Source organism: Centropristis striata, chromosome 17 (assembly GCF_030273125.1).
Source record: "Centropristis striata isolate RG_2023a ecotype Rhode Island chromosome 17, C.striata_1.0, whole genome shotgun sequence".
Taxonomy (NCBI): domain Eukaryota; kingdom Metazoa; phylum Chordata; class Actinopteri; order Perciformes; family Serranidae; genus Centropristis; species Centropristis striata.
This window is the reverse complement of record NC_081533.1, coordinates 30,983,260-30,999,781: the sequence shown is the minus strand read 5'-3', so window position 1 is coordinate 30,999,781 and position 16,522 is coordinate 30,983,260. Positions and strand designations below refer to the sequence as shown.

General features: G+C 36.6%; 1 protein-coding gene across 2 annotated transcripts; it reads left to right on the top strand.

The window, feature by feature from the left end:
• The first annotated feature begins 2,418 nt into the window (after positions 1-2,418).
• LOC131990000 (uncharacterized) lies at positions 2,419-15,251 on the top strand. 2 transcript variants are annotated; one of them, XM_059355385.1, is made up of 7 exons: positions 2,419-2,547; positions 6,036-6,157; positions 6,249-6,359; positions 8,271-8,324; positions 11,610-11,768; positions 13,227-13,349; positions 14,253-15,251. In XM_059355385.1, the coding sequence occupies exons 1-7, from the start codon at positions 2,541-2,543 to the stop codon at positions 14,289-14,291; spliced, it is 615 nt and encodes a 204-aa protein (XP_059211368.1). In that variant the 5' UTR covers positions 2,419-2,540; the 3' UTR covers positions 14,292-15,251. The 2 variants fall into 2 exon arrangements, with proteins under 2 accessions (XP_059211368.1, XP_059211369.1); XM_059355386.1 differs by having other exon boundaries at positions 2,426-2,547; positions 6,039-6,157.
• Positions 15,252-16,522: the final 1,271 nt, after the last annotated feature.

The following is a 16,522-nucleotide window of genomic DNA, read 5'->3' as shown; positions in this document are numbered from 1 at the left end:
CTTTTGGTGACCAAGAAAGCCAAAAAAATGTACGAGAGATCAAATTAAAGCAGCAAGCAGTGATGAACTGGCCTGAGCAGAGTGCACTGCAAATTATTTGGTTCTTAGCAAGATAAAAAAAAAAAACTTTTTGTGTCTTTTTTTTGTCATTTTACACACACACACACACACACACATGCTATTGCTCTACCTATCTGCTTAATGTTTATTTATGAAAGTCCATGGTTAAAATTATTCTTGAGTATGCAGGAACATAACCACAACTCTGAGGTTTATAACAAACCAAACCGTTTGAAAATGGGTTTAAAATGAATCAATATGGTTATTTAAATACCACATGCACCTTAGACCAGTAGTTCTCAACCTTTTTGAGTCGCGACCCCAATTTAACATGCATATTGTCCACGACCCCCGCTCACTGAACACAATCTCACACGCACAGTTCAGATCACCCAAAAAAGAAACAAATGACAAAAAAAGACACAAAATTACTTAAAGAAGACACAAAATGACCAAAAAAGGAAACAAAATGACCAAAAAAGACACAAATTGGCCACAAAGTAGGTCAAAAGACACTAAATAACCCAAAAAGACACAAAATGACCAAAAAAGATACAAAATGACCAAAAAAATACACAAAATGACCTAAAAAATAAACAAAATGACCAATAAAGACACAAAATGACCAAAAAAGAAAAGAAAATGACCAAAAAGACACAAAAATGTTCAAAAAGAGACACAAATGACCAAAAAAAGGAAACAAAATGACAAAAAAAGACACAAATTGGCCACAAAGTGATCAAAAAAGACACTAAATAACCAAAAAGACACAAAATGACCAAAAAAAGACACAAAATGACCTAAAAAAATAAACAAAATGACCAATAAAGACACAAAATGACTAAAAAAAGACACAAAATGACCAAAAAAGACACAAAATGACAAAAAATGCACAAAATGACCTAAAAAATAAACAAAATGACCAATAAAGACACAAAGTGACTAAAAAATACACAAAATGACCTAAAAAATAAACAAAATGACCAATAAAGACACAAAATGACTAAAAAAAGACACAAAATGACCAAAAAAAGGAAACAAATGACCAAAAAAAGACACAAATTGGCCACAAAGTGATCAAAAAAGACACTAAATAACCCAAAAAGACACAAAATTACCAAAAAAAATACACAAAATGACTTAAAAAATAAACAAAATGACCAATAAAGACACAAAATGACTAAAAAAAGACACAAAATGACCAAAAAAGACACAAAAATGACACAAAAAAAAATACACAAAATGACCCAAAAAATAACAAAATGACCAATAAAGACACAAAATGACTAAAAAAAAGACACAAAATGACCAAAAAAGGAAAGAAAATGACCAAAAAAAAGACACAAAATTACCTAAAAAATAAACAAAATGACCAATAAAGACACAAAATGACTTAAAAAAAGACACAAAATGACCAAAAAAAGGAAAGAAAATGACCAAAAAAGACACAAAATGTTCAAAAAGAGGACACAAAATGACCAGAAAAGACACAAAATGACAAAAAGACACAAAATGACAAAAAAGACACAAAATGACCAAAAAAAGGAAACAAAATGACCAAAAAAGACACAAATTGGCCACAAAGGGATACAAAAAAGACACTAAATAACCCAAAAAGACACAAAATGACCATAAAAAATACACAAAATTGACCTAAAATAAACAAAATGACCAATAAAGACACCAAATGACCCATAAAGACACAAAATGACTAAAAAAAAAGACACAAAATGACCAAAAAAGACACAAAATGACAAAAAATAATGCACAAAATGACCTAAAAAAAATACACAAAATGACCTAAAAAATTAACAAAATGACCAATAAAGACACAAAATGACTAAAAAAAGACACAAAATGACCAAAAAAAAGAAAGAAAATGACCAAAAAAAACATAAAATGTTCAAAAAGAGACACAAAATGACTTTAAAGAAACACAAAATGACCAAAAAAGACACAAAATGACTTTAAAGAAACACAAAATGACCAAAAAAGGACATTAAGTGACCAAAAAGACTAAAACACATTAACACATGAACACTTTAACACAGTGGAGACAGAGCTGACTTCCAAAATGATTTGGAGACCCCCAGAAATCATCTCGCGACCCCAATTGGGTTCCCGACCCCAAGGTTGAGAATAGCTACTATGATGTTAGGAGTGGGCCAGCTGCCTGTGGCAAGATGGCCGCCACGCGAGGACGTCGGTCTCCATTGGCTAACAGCGCGTGAGCCATCTAGTGTTTATATATCTATCTATGTGGTGTGTGAGAGGAAACGAGCCGCAGGAGTCATGTTGCGGTGAGTGACAGCAGAGGGGGCGGGACTAGAACGCTGAGTGACAGCAGAGGGGGCGGGACTAGAACACCCCAAAATCCACAGTTCTGTTGCAAAACTTCCGATCAGACCTGCTGCCTCGGAGCGCTACAAAACACATCTAAAAGAAAAAGGAAGAAGGAGTTTATCGCGGATTTTGCGACCATGGAAGGTAAAACTAATCTTATTTATACATTGTAGCATAGCATTGAGCTAACAGCGAGGAAAGAGGCACACTAAGATGTGTGTTGTTTACGTTGATGAAATCCAGATGTTGATTTAGACTGCTTAAATAACGGACTTTCGCTGCAGCAGTGCTAGAGGGAAGTACTCAGTTTCGTTACTGAAGTAAAACACACTGAAAATACTGCATGCAAGTATCAGCCTTGCATTCAAAAACCTAACTTTGGTAAAGGTTTGTCAGTATTATCATCAGAATGTACTTAAAAAATAAAAGTAGGCTGTTTACCATCAGGGTTTTAGATTAGATTAGATAGATTTGACTTTATTTATCCCACAGCGGGGAAATTTCTTTGTTACAGCCGCAGAAAATCACACAATATTAAGATAAGATAAAAAACAATCTAAGAAAAGACATTTAACAATATACAAAATAATAATAATATACTATATACAACTTAGTGCAAATTAAGTGGAGAATGTGCAGTTTTTACTATCACTACTATATTTGTTTTGGGATTTATTTATTTATTTATTTATTTTTACTGCTGTAGCTATTCATGTGTATATTGCATTTAACTGCAGTTTTTTTTTAATCCATAGGATGAATCATATTCTATTCCATCATATCATCACCCTGTTAAAATAATCCCCTAACTCATTTCTTCAAGTTTTGCAGGAAACACAAAAAACTTCACCAAAAGTGTAACATATGACATTTATTGATCGTTTTACTATTGGCATAGTAATAACACTGTGTGTAAAGTATGTAACTTAAGAGAAATAAATGACTTAGGCAATTTTTTGAACATGCCTTTGTGACTTAAGCAAGATATGGTAACACTTTATTTTGAAGGTGTCTAAATAAGAGTCACACAAGCCTGTCAGAAACATGACATGACAAGTATCATGAGCATTAATGTTACTTCAAAGTGTCATTAATGTTCATGACACATCCCATGTCACGTTTATGACACGCTCATGTCACTCTTATGTAGACACCTTCAAAATAAAGTGTTACCATATCTTGCTTAAGTCACAAAGGCATGTTCAAAAAATTGCCTAAGTCACATTTTATTTTGACTTAGGCATAATAAATCAGGTTAAGTCACACACTTGACATAGGCCATTATCTTAAAGGGGTAAAATCACATGATCTGATCAACTGAGGATGGAGGTGATTTTACCATAGGAGGCTATGAGGAGATGATTTAGTAAAAAAAAAACAATTTTGACAAAAAATGGCTTAGGTGATTATTTTAACAGTGTGATATTTGATGTTTTGGTATTTTTTTTTATTTATTACTGCTGTAGCTATTCATGTATATATTGCATTTCACTGCTGTTAATCCAAAGGATGAATCATATTTTATTCTATGTTTTTTTAGCGTGGCTGTCCTGTGAGACCCATGTATCTCTAAAATATCAGAAAAATGTAATATAAAAAGTAGTTAAAAGTTAGCCTAGATTCTAAGACTGTGCTGCACGTAAGTCTTTGTGCTGTTCCTGCTAAATGTCAGTATTTAAGTAGTATTTTAGCAGTGTTGGGGAGTAGCGATAGCTTGCTGGTGGTTTAACTGCATTTATATTTGTGTAGTGATGGTGGAAGGGTCAAAGTTCTGAGACGAAAACATGGCAAACAAGCAATTTAACTGTTCCAGTTCACGAAAGTTTATTTGAACATTTTGGTCATGTTAAATACACAAATATAAATGACACTGACTAGCTCCAATGGCAAAACCTACATTTTTACTTGTGAGCTATGCTAGCAGAGAGTGAATTCACTCTGAGACTGCAAGAATCTAACCTCCAATGTTGCATGCCATTGTTTGGCACTCTCATCGGGGGGCTGAAGCAGAAGTGAGACTTGGACAGACACACACACACACACACACACACACACACACACACTCAACTCACTCAACACTCAACCACTGATTACTTAATTTTGAATTTTTAAGACTAGTGCAGTGCCAGTAGGAAGTATGTATTCGTATAGTACATTGCATGTAAGTATCTCCTATCAAATGATTCTGGACATTACGCTAAGCCAGCTGTTCTCAACCTTGGGGTCGCGAGATGATTTTTGGGGGTCTCCAAATCATTTTGGAAGTCAGCTCTGTCTCCACTGTGTTAAAGTGTTCATGTGTTAATGTGTTTTAGTCTTTTTGGTCACTTTATGTCATTTTTTGGTCATTTTGTGGGTTTTTTTGGTCATTCTGTGTCTTTTTTTGATGATTTTGTGGTCAATTTGTGTCTTTTTTTGGGAATTTTGTTTCTTCTTGGGGTCATTTTGTCTTTTTTGGTCAATTTGTGTCTTTTTTTGGTCATTTTGTTTCCTTTTTTTGGTCATTTTGTTTCCTTTTTTTGGTCATTTTGTGTCTTTTTTGGGTGATCTGAACTGTGCGTGTGAGATTCTGTTCAGTGAGCGGGGGGTCGCGGACAACATGCATGTTAAATTGGGGGTCGCGTCTCAAAAAGGTTGAGAACTACTGCGCCAAGCAACATGAATGTCATCCCTGAATTACATTGCAATGCAACATAAGAAGTGAATAAAGCTAAATTTTCTCTTAGCATGCTAATCACGCTACAACAACGTCTGCAACTCCATAAAACACTTTTTATGAGGTACACACATCATCCAGCACATACACATTGAACATTGATATTCGCTGGAAACTATTTGAATATTATTGGATAATCGAACCTTGTAGCGCACTTTAAAACTCCTAAAGATAGGCAGGCTAAATAGACTTCCAGATGAGATGAGTCAGGGTGGAAATCCAGAGTGAATTGTGTTACTGACCAGGTGTAGGCCTATCACACAATGGGGCGGAGCTTCACTAAAAGGAGGCGGAGCTCCACTAAAAGGCGTCCGATCGGAAACAGTGCAATGCTGCAACACGTCCTACGTAAATAATGATATTTTGAAAAATGAATTCAAAAATCTTCAGTCAGTCTGACTAACGGTCAAGAGATATGCCCTAGACAGACACACACACACACACACACACACACACACACACACACACATACTGACGCTTCTTGCTTTTATAGATGGATATTTTATAGATGGAAAAAGACACAAGGGCTAAAGATTGTGAATACTACCTCCAAATGGCTAGCTTTAGGTTAAGAAAAGAAATATCAATATAAAATCCAAATCAGCATCTGAAGTCAAGTATGATGTGTCACATTTCTTTTTCTTTTTTTCTACTGATAAGCTCAAAAATGTTCTGAACTTGTGTACTGACAGTTATTAGGCAGAATGAGCTTCAAGGTATATGTACATTTTTTTACTAAGTACATTGAACTACTTCTTCTAAGTGGCTTCAGTTGACAAAACTAGATTTCTCCCTCTGGTAGCTTTACTGTCATCCAACTTGTTGTAGTGTTAAGTCATTTGTAGCTTGCAAAGCTCTGCTTTCAAGGTAGCTTCCCCAACACTGCATGAAAGTAAGACCAGATGTGTTGTTTCAGAAGAATCAGCAGCTGTGGAGGAAGGCATCAGCCCAGCTCAGAGCCCTCTGGTGGCGCTCAGCTTCCAGAGAAACGCCAACAGGAAACAGAAGTACCTGGAGGCTGAACCCAAAGCTCTGGGGGTACACTGTGTGTCTGTGTCACTGTGTTTAAAAATACACATTCATGACTTTTGTATATCTAAGTCATGTTGTTTTCTCTCTGCTGTCCCAGATCACTCAGATTGGCCTGAGTCTGTTTCAGGTCATTTGCGGGGGCGTGTTTTTGGCCAATGACCTGGGCCGCATGGCCGCCGACATTGCTTTCTTCATTTCATCTGCACTGGTAAGCACATGGATTTATCAAATATTATGCCTTAGACCAGGGGTGTCAAACTCAAATACACAATGGGCCAAAATTTAAAACTTGAATAAAATCGCGGGCCAACATTGAACAAATAAACCTTTTAATATATACCAAACATGTTTTGCTTTAACATTAAATATGGAACCAGCAACGCTTATAAACATACAATATATAACTAAATAGTGCAGACATGCAAAATCAAATTTCATATAAAAAACACATCAATGTCATTAATTTATTAAATAAAAATTAAATAAAAATTGTATGCCTCTTTTCTATTTGCATCCTTCTGATTTAAATATCAAAATAAAGTTTTTCAACAGGTTAATACATTTAAAAATAAAATAACAATAATAAATCTAGTATTAGCGGTAAATGCGCCATATAATACCGGCGGGTCAGCTTTTATAGTACAATAATAATATAGTAATTTGATATTGGCTCGCGGGCCAAATAAAATTACACTGCGGGCCAAATTTGGCCCGCGGGCCAGAGTTTGACATGCCTGCCTTAGACCAACAGTGCCTGAAAATATATATGAGTAACTGTTATGCCGAGGTACTTTTTGCTTTAGTAGCTCTCATTATATCAGGTGATTGTTCAGGTGTGTAACCATGTCTAAAACAAAGGAACCAAAAATACAAACACATTTTCTGTTTTGCACTTTTTGCAATTCTGTAAAATATTTCTTTTAAAACTAGGGGTGTGCCATATCGTATCGTTCATGATAATATCGGTGTATTTTTTTTATGGTTCAAAAAAATGCATATCATGATATTGGCAACGTTCCTACTTCTTGATGTAGTGGTTAAAGTTGTTTTAATCACAAAAAGCTACTTACTCCCTGTAGCTAAACACATGCAGCTTTCAAAATAAGAGCACAGTGTTTTAAGAGAATCCACCACAGAATTTACAAGAAGACTGTCAAAATAAGATGCCTTAAATAAAACATACAAGAAGCTTTATTCTCCTTTACAAAATGTCATTAAAATATGCCCCCCAGAACCCCTAAATAGTTATTTTTATTATTTGCTCATACTCAAGAATCAAGAGTAAATTTTTTGTGTTTGGCAACTGTTGAGATTTGCACTTCAAACTACATTTTAGATTTTTAATTATTTATACAGACTTAAAAAAAAAATCATATTTTCTATATCTTTTTAAGTATTTGGTAATATCGTCAAGAATATCGTTATCACAAAAATAGCCTGAAATATCGTGATATTCTTTTAGGGCCATATTGCCCACCCCTATTTAAAACAGCACTTTAAGATCTCTTAAAACCGCGAGCCGCGGGGGCCGGTGGCTCGTTAAGAAGAGTAAATCGGCACAGTCCTCCTGCAGCAGTCTCTCCCAGCTGCAGAGCCAGAGGGGATGTTAACCCCTTAGCGTCCAGTCTGCAAATTGCTAATAGGCTAACAGTTAGCTCTGTAGCAGGACAGTGTGTATGAGGTGTTCATTGTTTGTTTCTCATATGTTTATGATCAGCGGAGACGTTGTGCATAATTTGCCATGCAGCTTTGTTTATGATCAGCTGCTGAAGTTGTGCACAGTTAGCAGCGGCAGCCACAGTTGCGTCTCTCGTGTTTAATCTGTCGCGTATGTGATCACAGATCACAGTCGAAACTGAAAATATTTTGTGATTTACAGTTTTGAATTGAATATGTATCTAACCGGATTAGCAAATGATCACATTATGTTTTATTTATGTTTTAGACAACATCCTGACTTTCTTGGAACGGGGGTTGTTATTCTACTCAGGCCATTTTATTTATCCATATATATGTTTTCCTGCTGAAATGACCATTAACCCACAGCAGCACTTTTCAGCTTATCAAGAATGTGCTGTTAACTGCTGAAACCTTTGGTTGTGTGATTTGTCTTTCGCAGGTCATAATAGCTGGGAGTTTGGCTATAGCTGCAAAGAACCTCCATCTGCCAACGGTGAGTTACCATTTCTATACTCATTAGACAGCTACCACATACAGATCCAGGCTGACTGTCTTTAGAAACTTTCAGAAAACATAAAACTGTCTTGTCATGAGAAATTAAGACTCCCTGTCACAAAAAACAACTGCTCTCAGTCACTTCCTCTATGAGGCGGATGACTAACTGGGTAGGTCTGAACGGACCGGTTGTTGCACAAGTCCACTGACCCTGTGAGACTTTTCCATGTGTGGCCAGATGCAGCCATTTAACTTGCAGCCAACGGTGGCAAAGAACATAATTTCTTAAAGGAACAGTAGAGAGAAGCTAGATGGGGCGAGGCGTTTGCAGCCGCTAAACACGTGCAAATAAGGCAATAACACACAGTGTAATTCTCAAAGCACCCGCAAATTGTAATTCTCACCCTTAATTAACTAAAATCATATTTGAGTCAAAAGTCGCGCGAGCGATAACACATCTGCACGCGTAAATTATACTAAACTAAAACTATGCCTTTTCAAAAAATAAAAACTAAACTAAAACTAGCAAACTCACTCTAAAAACGAATTAAAACTAACTGAATTTGAAAACAAAAATTCAGAACGAAATTAAAACTAAAACTAATGAAAAATCCAAAACAATTATAACCTTGGTACACAGCTGATACACTCACATACGCTCACTGTGTGAGAGTGGACTGTGTGTTTGTGTGTGTGTGTTATCTTTTAACCTCATGCCTCCATGGTTGAAAAAGCGCACTAAAGTGCCCTCTAGATGGTGAAAACAAGAGAAAGTGCCTTATCGGCTGCCCTTTACACATGAAAAAAAAATAGTGCCCCTTCAAACAAAATGAACAAAATACATTTGAAGAATAACAAGTAGCCTTACACACAAACAATAACTTATAAGACAATATATCACATCTTGAAAGAGTGAACAGTATTTTATATTTGGCAAACAGACAATCTTTACTGTGTTTTACTCCCTAGCCCACCTCCCCTTCCCTCAAGTGGCCCTTGTCGCTTGTCAGGCCGCCATTGTAAATAAGAATTTGCTCTTAATGACCTGCCTGGTTAAATAAAGGTGAATGAATGAATAAAACAATAAATTATGATGATGTTCCCTCTAGAGCCGGAATATGGCAAACTGAACAAACATGTTGTGGTTAGCTAATGAGGTGCGACGTTCCTGTCTTTGGTAGCCGACGAACGGGGAATGCACAAGAGGCGTTGCTTTACTTTTCGCGTCGTTATGGTGAATGTGAGGTGTTTGCTCACATTTACCTCTCAAAATGCACAAAATTGATGCATTTTACTTAAAAATGTACAAATTGTAATAGGTAAAGAAGACATAGACCTGTTCAAGATCCTATCACCTGCAGCTAAGAAAGCCATTACAAGAAGTTGGCTGAGAACTGAACCACTGGCTGGACATTGTAAAAGAAATTTGATCAATGGAACAAATGACCCACAGTCTTAGAATCAAAACAGAGCTATATGTTGTAAGATGGACAAAATGGCATCTCTATGTGACAAAGTAGTATTTACCCCCCTTGTGTTTTTGTTTGTTTCTGTATGTGTTTTTATTGACAGGAAAAAATAAAGTTTTACATGGTTAGGTTTAGTTCAGTACCATGCAAGGTTATAATAGTTTGGGATTTTTCATTAGTTTTAGTTTTAATTTCGTTGTGAATTTTTGTTTTCAAATTCAGTTAGTTTTAGTTAGTTTTTAGAGTGAGTTTTCTAGTTTTAGTTTAGTTTTTATTAGTTTTAGTGTTAGTTTTAGTTTTTTTGTAATGGGCTATATGTTGGGTGCATGATTCAAAGAGGTCATAATAAATGTTTCCTTTATTTCCTTTGGTTTATCCATCTCAGCCCCAATAAGGTTATTAACTCTTACAGTTCTGGGTGTTTTGTATTTTGGTTCTAGTGTAAACATCCCAGTCTCAGTAAACATATTTACCATGTGTTGCATGTTCCAAAAGAAACACTGAATTATGAATGAAAAAAGTTGACAAAAACGAAAACTAAGGACATTTTCACTATAATTTTAGTTAGTTTTGTAACCACAAAATACAGTTTTAGTTAGTTATCATTTTTTAAAAACTCGTTTTTATTTTTATTTTAGTTAACGAAAATGTTTTTTCAATTCTAGTTTTCGTTATTTCGTTAGTTTTCGTTAACTATAATAACCTTGGTACCATGTCATTAATTACTTTGATCTGGATCTCCTTCAACTTAATGCTAATCGTAATCAAGGATGAGGACTATTTCATCCTACATGATGCATCATAGCTTTTTGTGCGTTGGTGGGGCTCCATGTTGTGCAGATTGTGCCTTTTTATTTGTTCACTCCTGCCCTTCAAACAGTCTGAGTGCACTACTGGAGCCGAGGGGTATTGGGTTGTTTATAATCAATGATTGTAATCTGCAGTCTCATCGCTAGATTCAACTGAATCCTACACACTGGATCTTTGTCAGGCCGGGCTCGAAGCAGGACTCAGACGCAGAGATATATCTGAGTATGTCAAAAGCACTTTATTTAGATACTTAGTCAGCAAGAGGAACTCCCCGAACAGAGGAAACAAAAAGGCTATGAACATTAACAGTCTAAAGGACCTAACAATAATAATCCCTACAAAGAGGGAAAAACACAAAACTCCTGACTATCCTGAAACTCAGGGCAAACAATCCTATGGGGTAATGAACAAATAACTAGACAAGGGAAAGGGGAAAAAGGGACAAACAAAAATACTAATAAACAAAAGGCGCTCCAAAAGGGAGGAAAAACCTAAACAGGGAAAAAGACTAAACTAAAAATCACTCCGTAAAATGGAGGAACGAAAAACTAAATAACACAAAATCACTCTTAAGGAGGAAAAACAAAAGCAAAAACAAAACTAACAAACTAAGGGAGCAGCTAAGCTGTGAAAATGTACAAAAGAAAATCACTCTTACGAGGAGAACAAACTCGAAAACGAAGCAAGGCAGATGACTGTGGCGATGACAAGAACTGTGGAAATGCTGGCGAGACGAAAAACGACACACTGGCACAGGACAAGAGAGACACAGACTATTTAACACATGAGGGAGGGAGCACCAGGTGAACACAATTGGTAATTAGGGGAGACGCTCAGGCAGGTGACACACACAGGGAGGGGCAGGTGACCTGAAACGAGAGGAGAGTTACTTTTCAAAATAAAAGCAGTGACGAGACCAAAACATAAAAAACCCAAGACCTCACCACGGTGTGACAATCTTTGAGAAAAAATAATGCACTAAAAGTTATATCTACTGTTTTCAGCTGAGGGCCTGTTTGGGGATGCAGATCTTTGCCTGTGGTGCCTCCATCTACAACATGATCTCGACTCTGATAAGAATAGGTGATGGACCCTATTTCTGCTGGCATTACTACGACCCCCCCAACGTCACAGAATATTACGAAATGTGCCAGAAAATTGAGGTGAGCTATAACGGTATGGTTTTTAATAACAATACTTTGATGTTTCAGAGTTTGATATGAAATAATGAAAGAAGAGTAGTGATGGGTTATAACACAGTGTATATCAGACATTTTTGTCTGTCGAGTGCGAAATAGGCCACTTTTAGTTTCAGGGTGTTGATTTGCTGAGTTACCTAGTGGTAGTGATGGGATGATGATACCTCAAGGAGTGTATTGACACACTACACAAACTGTGTAGGAACTGTATTGACACTGTGTTGGTCACTCAATAGTGCCCCCTGCAGTAGTTATAAAATCATTGCAGGTAAACAAAATGAAAATGAGATGGAAAAGCTAACATGCTGCAAACCCAACATCAGCCTGTGAAATATTTAATCGCCAGTCCTTTACTTAAAATATGATCTCATCATTGTATAATTTCATTTGCTGAGTTTGTTTGCTGAGGTAAGTTGTTCATGAGAAGAGTTTAAAATTAGCTTAAAACCTTGTTTGTGTAAATGCTAAACTGGGTTGGTATGTAAAAAAAATGCATGGAAATCCAGAGTGAATTGTGTTACTGACCAGGTGTAGGCCTATCACACAATGGGGCGGAGCTCCACTAAAAGGGGCGGAGCTCCCCTAAAAGGCGTCCAATCAGAAACAGTGCAATGCTGCAACACGTCCTACCTAAATAATGATATTTTGAAAAATGAATTCAAAAATCTTCAAAATCAAGGATGCACACCTTCGTGCCACATACACAATCTTAGGTCAGTCTGACTAACGGTCAGCGAGATATGCCCTAGACACACACACACACACACACACACACACACACACAAAGACACACACACACACACACACACACACAGACGCTTCTTGCTTTTATAGATAGATGTTTGAGACCATCAAAGCCAAAGGTGGCTACTTTAGAAGAATCTAAAATCTAAAACATATTCTGGTTTGTTAAACACTTTTTTGTTTACTAAATAATTGCATACGTGTTCCAACATAGTTTTCATGCCTTTAATATTAATCTACAATGAATGAATGAATGCTTTATTTCGGTTACAAAAAACAACAAAAAAAGACAACAAAATAAAATCATGTTTTTACAAAAGAATCCATCAGACAGCAACCGAAAAAGGACTAGGCTGAAGCCCCACTAAAGGCTTATTTTTGCCTCTCCTGTACCATCTACATGCATTACATTACATTAACTGAGTAATTCACATTGTTACAAAACACATGATACCTTAAACTGAAAAATCTAATTCAATCAAATTTCATTGTAACCCTTGATCATTTTAGATTTTAAAGTCTTCTTGAAAACTAACATAGAATTACACATCTTTATTTCATCATTATTTCATCATTTGTAGAATGTAGAAAATATAATACAAATTAAAAAAGAAAACCCTGAATGAGTGTGTCCAAACTTTGGTGCTGTAATTTCTGCAAATCTTCCCCCTGATACAGAGCATCCAGACACACTTTTTTGCTGAGGGTGTGGTGATTCAGGCGGCTCTGTTGGCCATCTCTGTCACTCTGGCTGCTTACTGCTGCAAGGTGGTCAACTGCTGCTCGCCAGCTCCTAAAATGGTGAGTTAATGCAGACACTGACTGTAGCAATACAGCTGGAAAGATTTAGTAGTTTTGTCACAAATCTTGCAACCACATCTGGTTCTATCACGGAGCTCTTCTGGACAAAAAGGGTTTACTACTATTGCATAAATATACACTACCGGTCAAAAGTTTTAGAACACCCCAATTTTTCCAGTTTTTTATTGAAATTCAAGCAGTTCAAGTCAAATGAACAGCTTGAAAGGGTACAAAGGTAAGTGGTGAACTGCCAGAGGTAAATAAAAAAAGGTAAGCTTAACCAAAACTGGAAAATAATGTACATTTCAGAATTATACAAGTAGGCCTTTTTCAGGGAACAAGAAATGGGTTAACAACTTAACTCTATGGAGTCTTGGGCTATTTTGTCCATTTTTGAATTCTTTTCATGTCTTTGTAAGTCATTTTGTGTCTTTTTTTGGTCATTTTGTGTCTTTTTTTAGTCATTTTTTGTCTTTTGGTGTCTTTTTTTGGTCATTTTGTGTCTTTTTTTAGTCATTTTGTGTCTTTTGGTGTCTTTTTTTGTCATTTTGTGTCTTTTTTTGTCATTTTGTGTCTTTTTTTAGTCCTTTAGTCCAACATAAAATGTGATTTTGAATCTTTTTTTTACTTTCAAAACACTATCGTGCTCAATAAAGAATTTTAAATGTTGCAAATGTGCATTAATTTCAGAGTACACTGAGACATTAAACTGCATAATTTTCAATTAAAAGTTGGTAAAAAGTTGGTGTGTTCTAAAACTTTTGACCAGTAGTGTTTACCAACCACACAAGATAACGGAAGACGCAAAATAGGTCTGGGACTCTGATCAAAGTTTTATCACACTAAATTTTTAATTGTAAATAGTCAAGCATTAACTTAACTTGTTGTTTTTGTCCTCCTCAGCCGGTGATCACCGTACAATCACTCCCTGTCCAGCAGTGAGGAGAGGATGATGATGTTCAGCTAAATGTAAATGCTACATAAATTCAAACCTGCACTAATCAATGTTTTGTATAGCAATGCACCAAGTGTGTAATGTGAGAGTGGTCTTTTATAGCGACAGACCCACAAAGACTTATAATCAACTGAGCTCATTGTTTAATTGTATTTCTCTGTAAGTGTTATTCATGTCCACCTCATTATATGCCACTGTACTGTACCTGCAAGCAGACACAGTTAGAAACTAGCTGATGAAGACGTTAGCAGCTAAAGAGACAAATATTTCTCTCAGGCGATGGTGGAGACCAAACAAGAGCTAAAAGCAGAGTGAATATTGTTTTTACATTCCATCTGCTGGATGTAAAACCATACATATTGTCACAGCAACTTTATTAATGGATAAAATGCCACTTTCATGTTTTCAAGCTTAATCAACTGCACTGTGTGTAGCTTTAAGATGTCCTCATACTTTTTATGTTACAATCATTCTTACAATAGATTTATGTTTTTACATGTAATCCTGTGATATTAACTTTAATCATTGTCTGTTTTACTTAGTTAAAAAGCCAGGTAAAGGGCCTAAATATGGACTGAAAGATATTAAAGGGACTTTTTTTAACTTGTGAAAATGTAATGTGACAGTAGCATAAATAGAAAAAAGTCTGTGAACAGGTTATAAGCATCAGTTATCCATAAACGTAATGTAGTGCTATGACTAACCTCTATAAGCTACTGGTCGTTAAAGGCCAAGTAACCCCTAAATTCCACTGAATGCCTAACGGCAAAACAGATTGTTCGGGGCAGGAAGTCGTGCACGGACACAAAATAAAACATCCGGTATATTTTCAAAATAAAATACCTCGGGTTCACGGCGGATTGTTTGGACAGACCTGAAGTCAACAGGTTAGAGGCTTTCACTCGTGGATGAGGAGATGTTGATTCTGGAGGTCCAAAATCATACAATTTTTTTATTTTTTTATTTTTATTTAACCAGGGAATATCCCATTGAGATTAAGAACCTCTTTTTCAAGGGAGCCCTGGCCAAGAGGCAGCAAACACAGAATACAGTTACATATTTACATAACATACAGACCTTAAACACATCATGAGAAACAAGTGCATGTTATAGAATTGGCCTCAATAACTCTTAGTTTGGATTTAAAAGTGCTCAAAGAAACAAATCCAGTTAATTTCCATTCTTTCTGGCGCATATTCCAGCATAAGGTGCAGAGTAAACAAATGCCCTTTTACCCAACTCCGTACGAGCAGAAGGGACAGAAAGCAACAATTGATCTTGTGAACGAAGAGAATAAGATCCTGCATTTCTCACAGTAATTAAGCTGCAAATGTACGAAGGCAGCAGTCCCAATATTGCCTTATAAATGAAAGTATACCAATACAATACAATTATCTCCACAAAAAAGGCAGATCTACAGGACAGGACCAAGTGGATCTTCTTCTACTCCTCTGAATGGACTCAAAAACCCTTTAAATGCTTTCTGGTTCTCTAGTCCGGTTATACCACTTGATTACGCGTGAATTCGTGAGATTTCGTGCGTCCTCGGGACTCAACAGTGCGGATCACAGACGGATCCGGTGTGTTGACGGACTGTGGGGTTACGCAGCCGTTGTGGACGGACCCGTTTGAGGCCCCGTTTACACGAGGAGGCTCGCGGGTAAAAACAACAAAATATTTTATCGGAAGTGCCTTTCGTTTAGACGGTGACGGCGTTTTGGGGGCTTAAAAACGCAAAAATCTGAAACCACCTTCCAAAGTGGAAAAGTTGAATCCTCTCCTCCGTAGCGTGTCGTCTACACTGACAAGACACAAAACTCTGATCTGATCTGCTCACGTCACGTATGTGTTTACGTCACATACATGCTCCAGTACAGGAAATAAACAAACGTGGGATTATTTCCATGGTGGGACCTTCAAGCTGCTCTGGCAGCTCTAATAAACTTACAGGAGTCTTTCCACCAAATGTACAGGATATGTACAGATAGTATTAGTGAACAGAGAAGGATCTGGAATTACCTCCATCACATTCTGGATGCAGCAATTGGTGGGAGGAGCCAGACGGCTGTGAACGAGACCTGGGAGATCTAGTGATGGTGGAGAACTTTGTGGAAGGAGTAGCTGATGAAAATGTGTGGCGGGAAAACTTCTGCATGCCCAAAGATGCTCTTATGGCTTTAAGTGATGCCGCCTGGCTGCATTTCACACACTTTTGCGT

Bases quoted from the DNA above. Each gene is read 5' to 3' on its own strand.
- LOC131990000 (XM_059355385.1), top strand. The intron at 8,325-11,609 runs GTGAGTTACCAT...TACTGTTTTCAG, and splicing joins AGAACCTCCATCTGCCAACG to CTGAGGGCCTGTTTGGGGAT. The intron at 11,769-13,226 runs GTGAGCTATAAC...CCCCTGATACAG, and splicing joins AAATGTGCCAGAAAATTGAG to AGCATCCAGACACACTTTTT.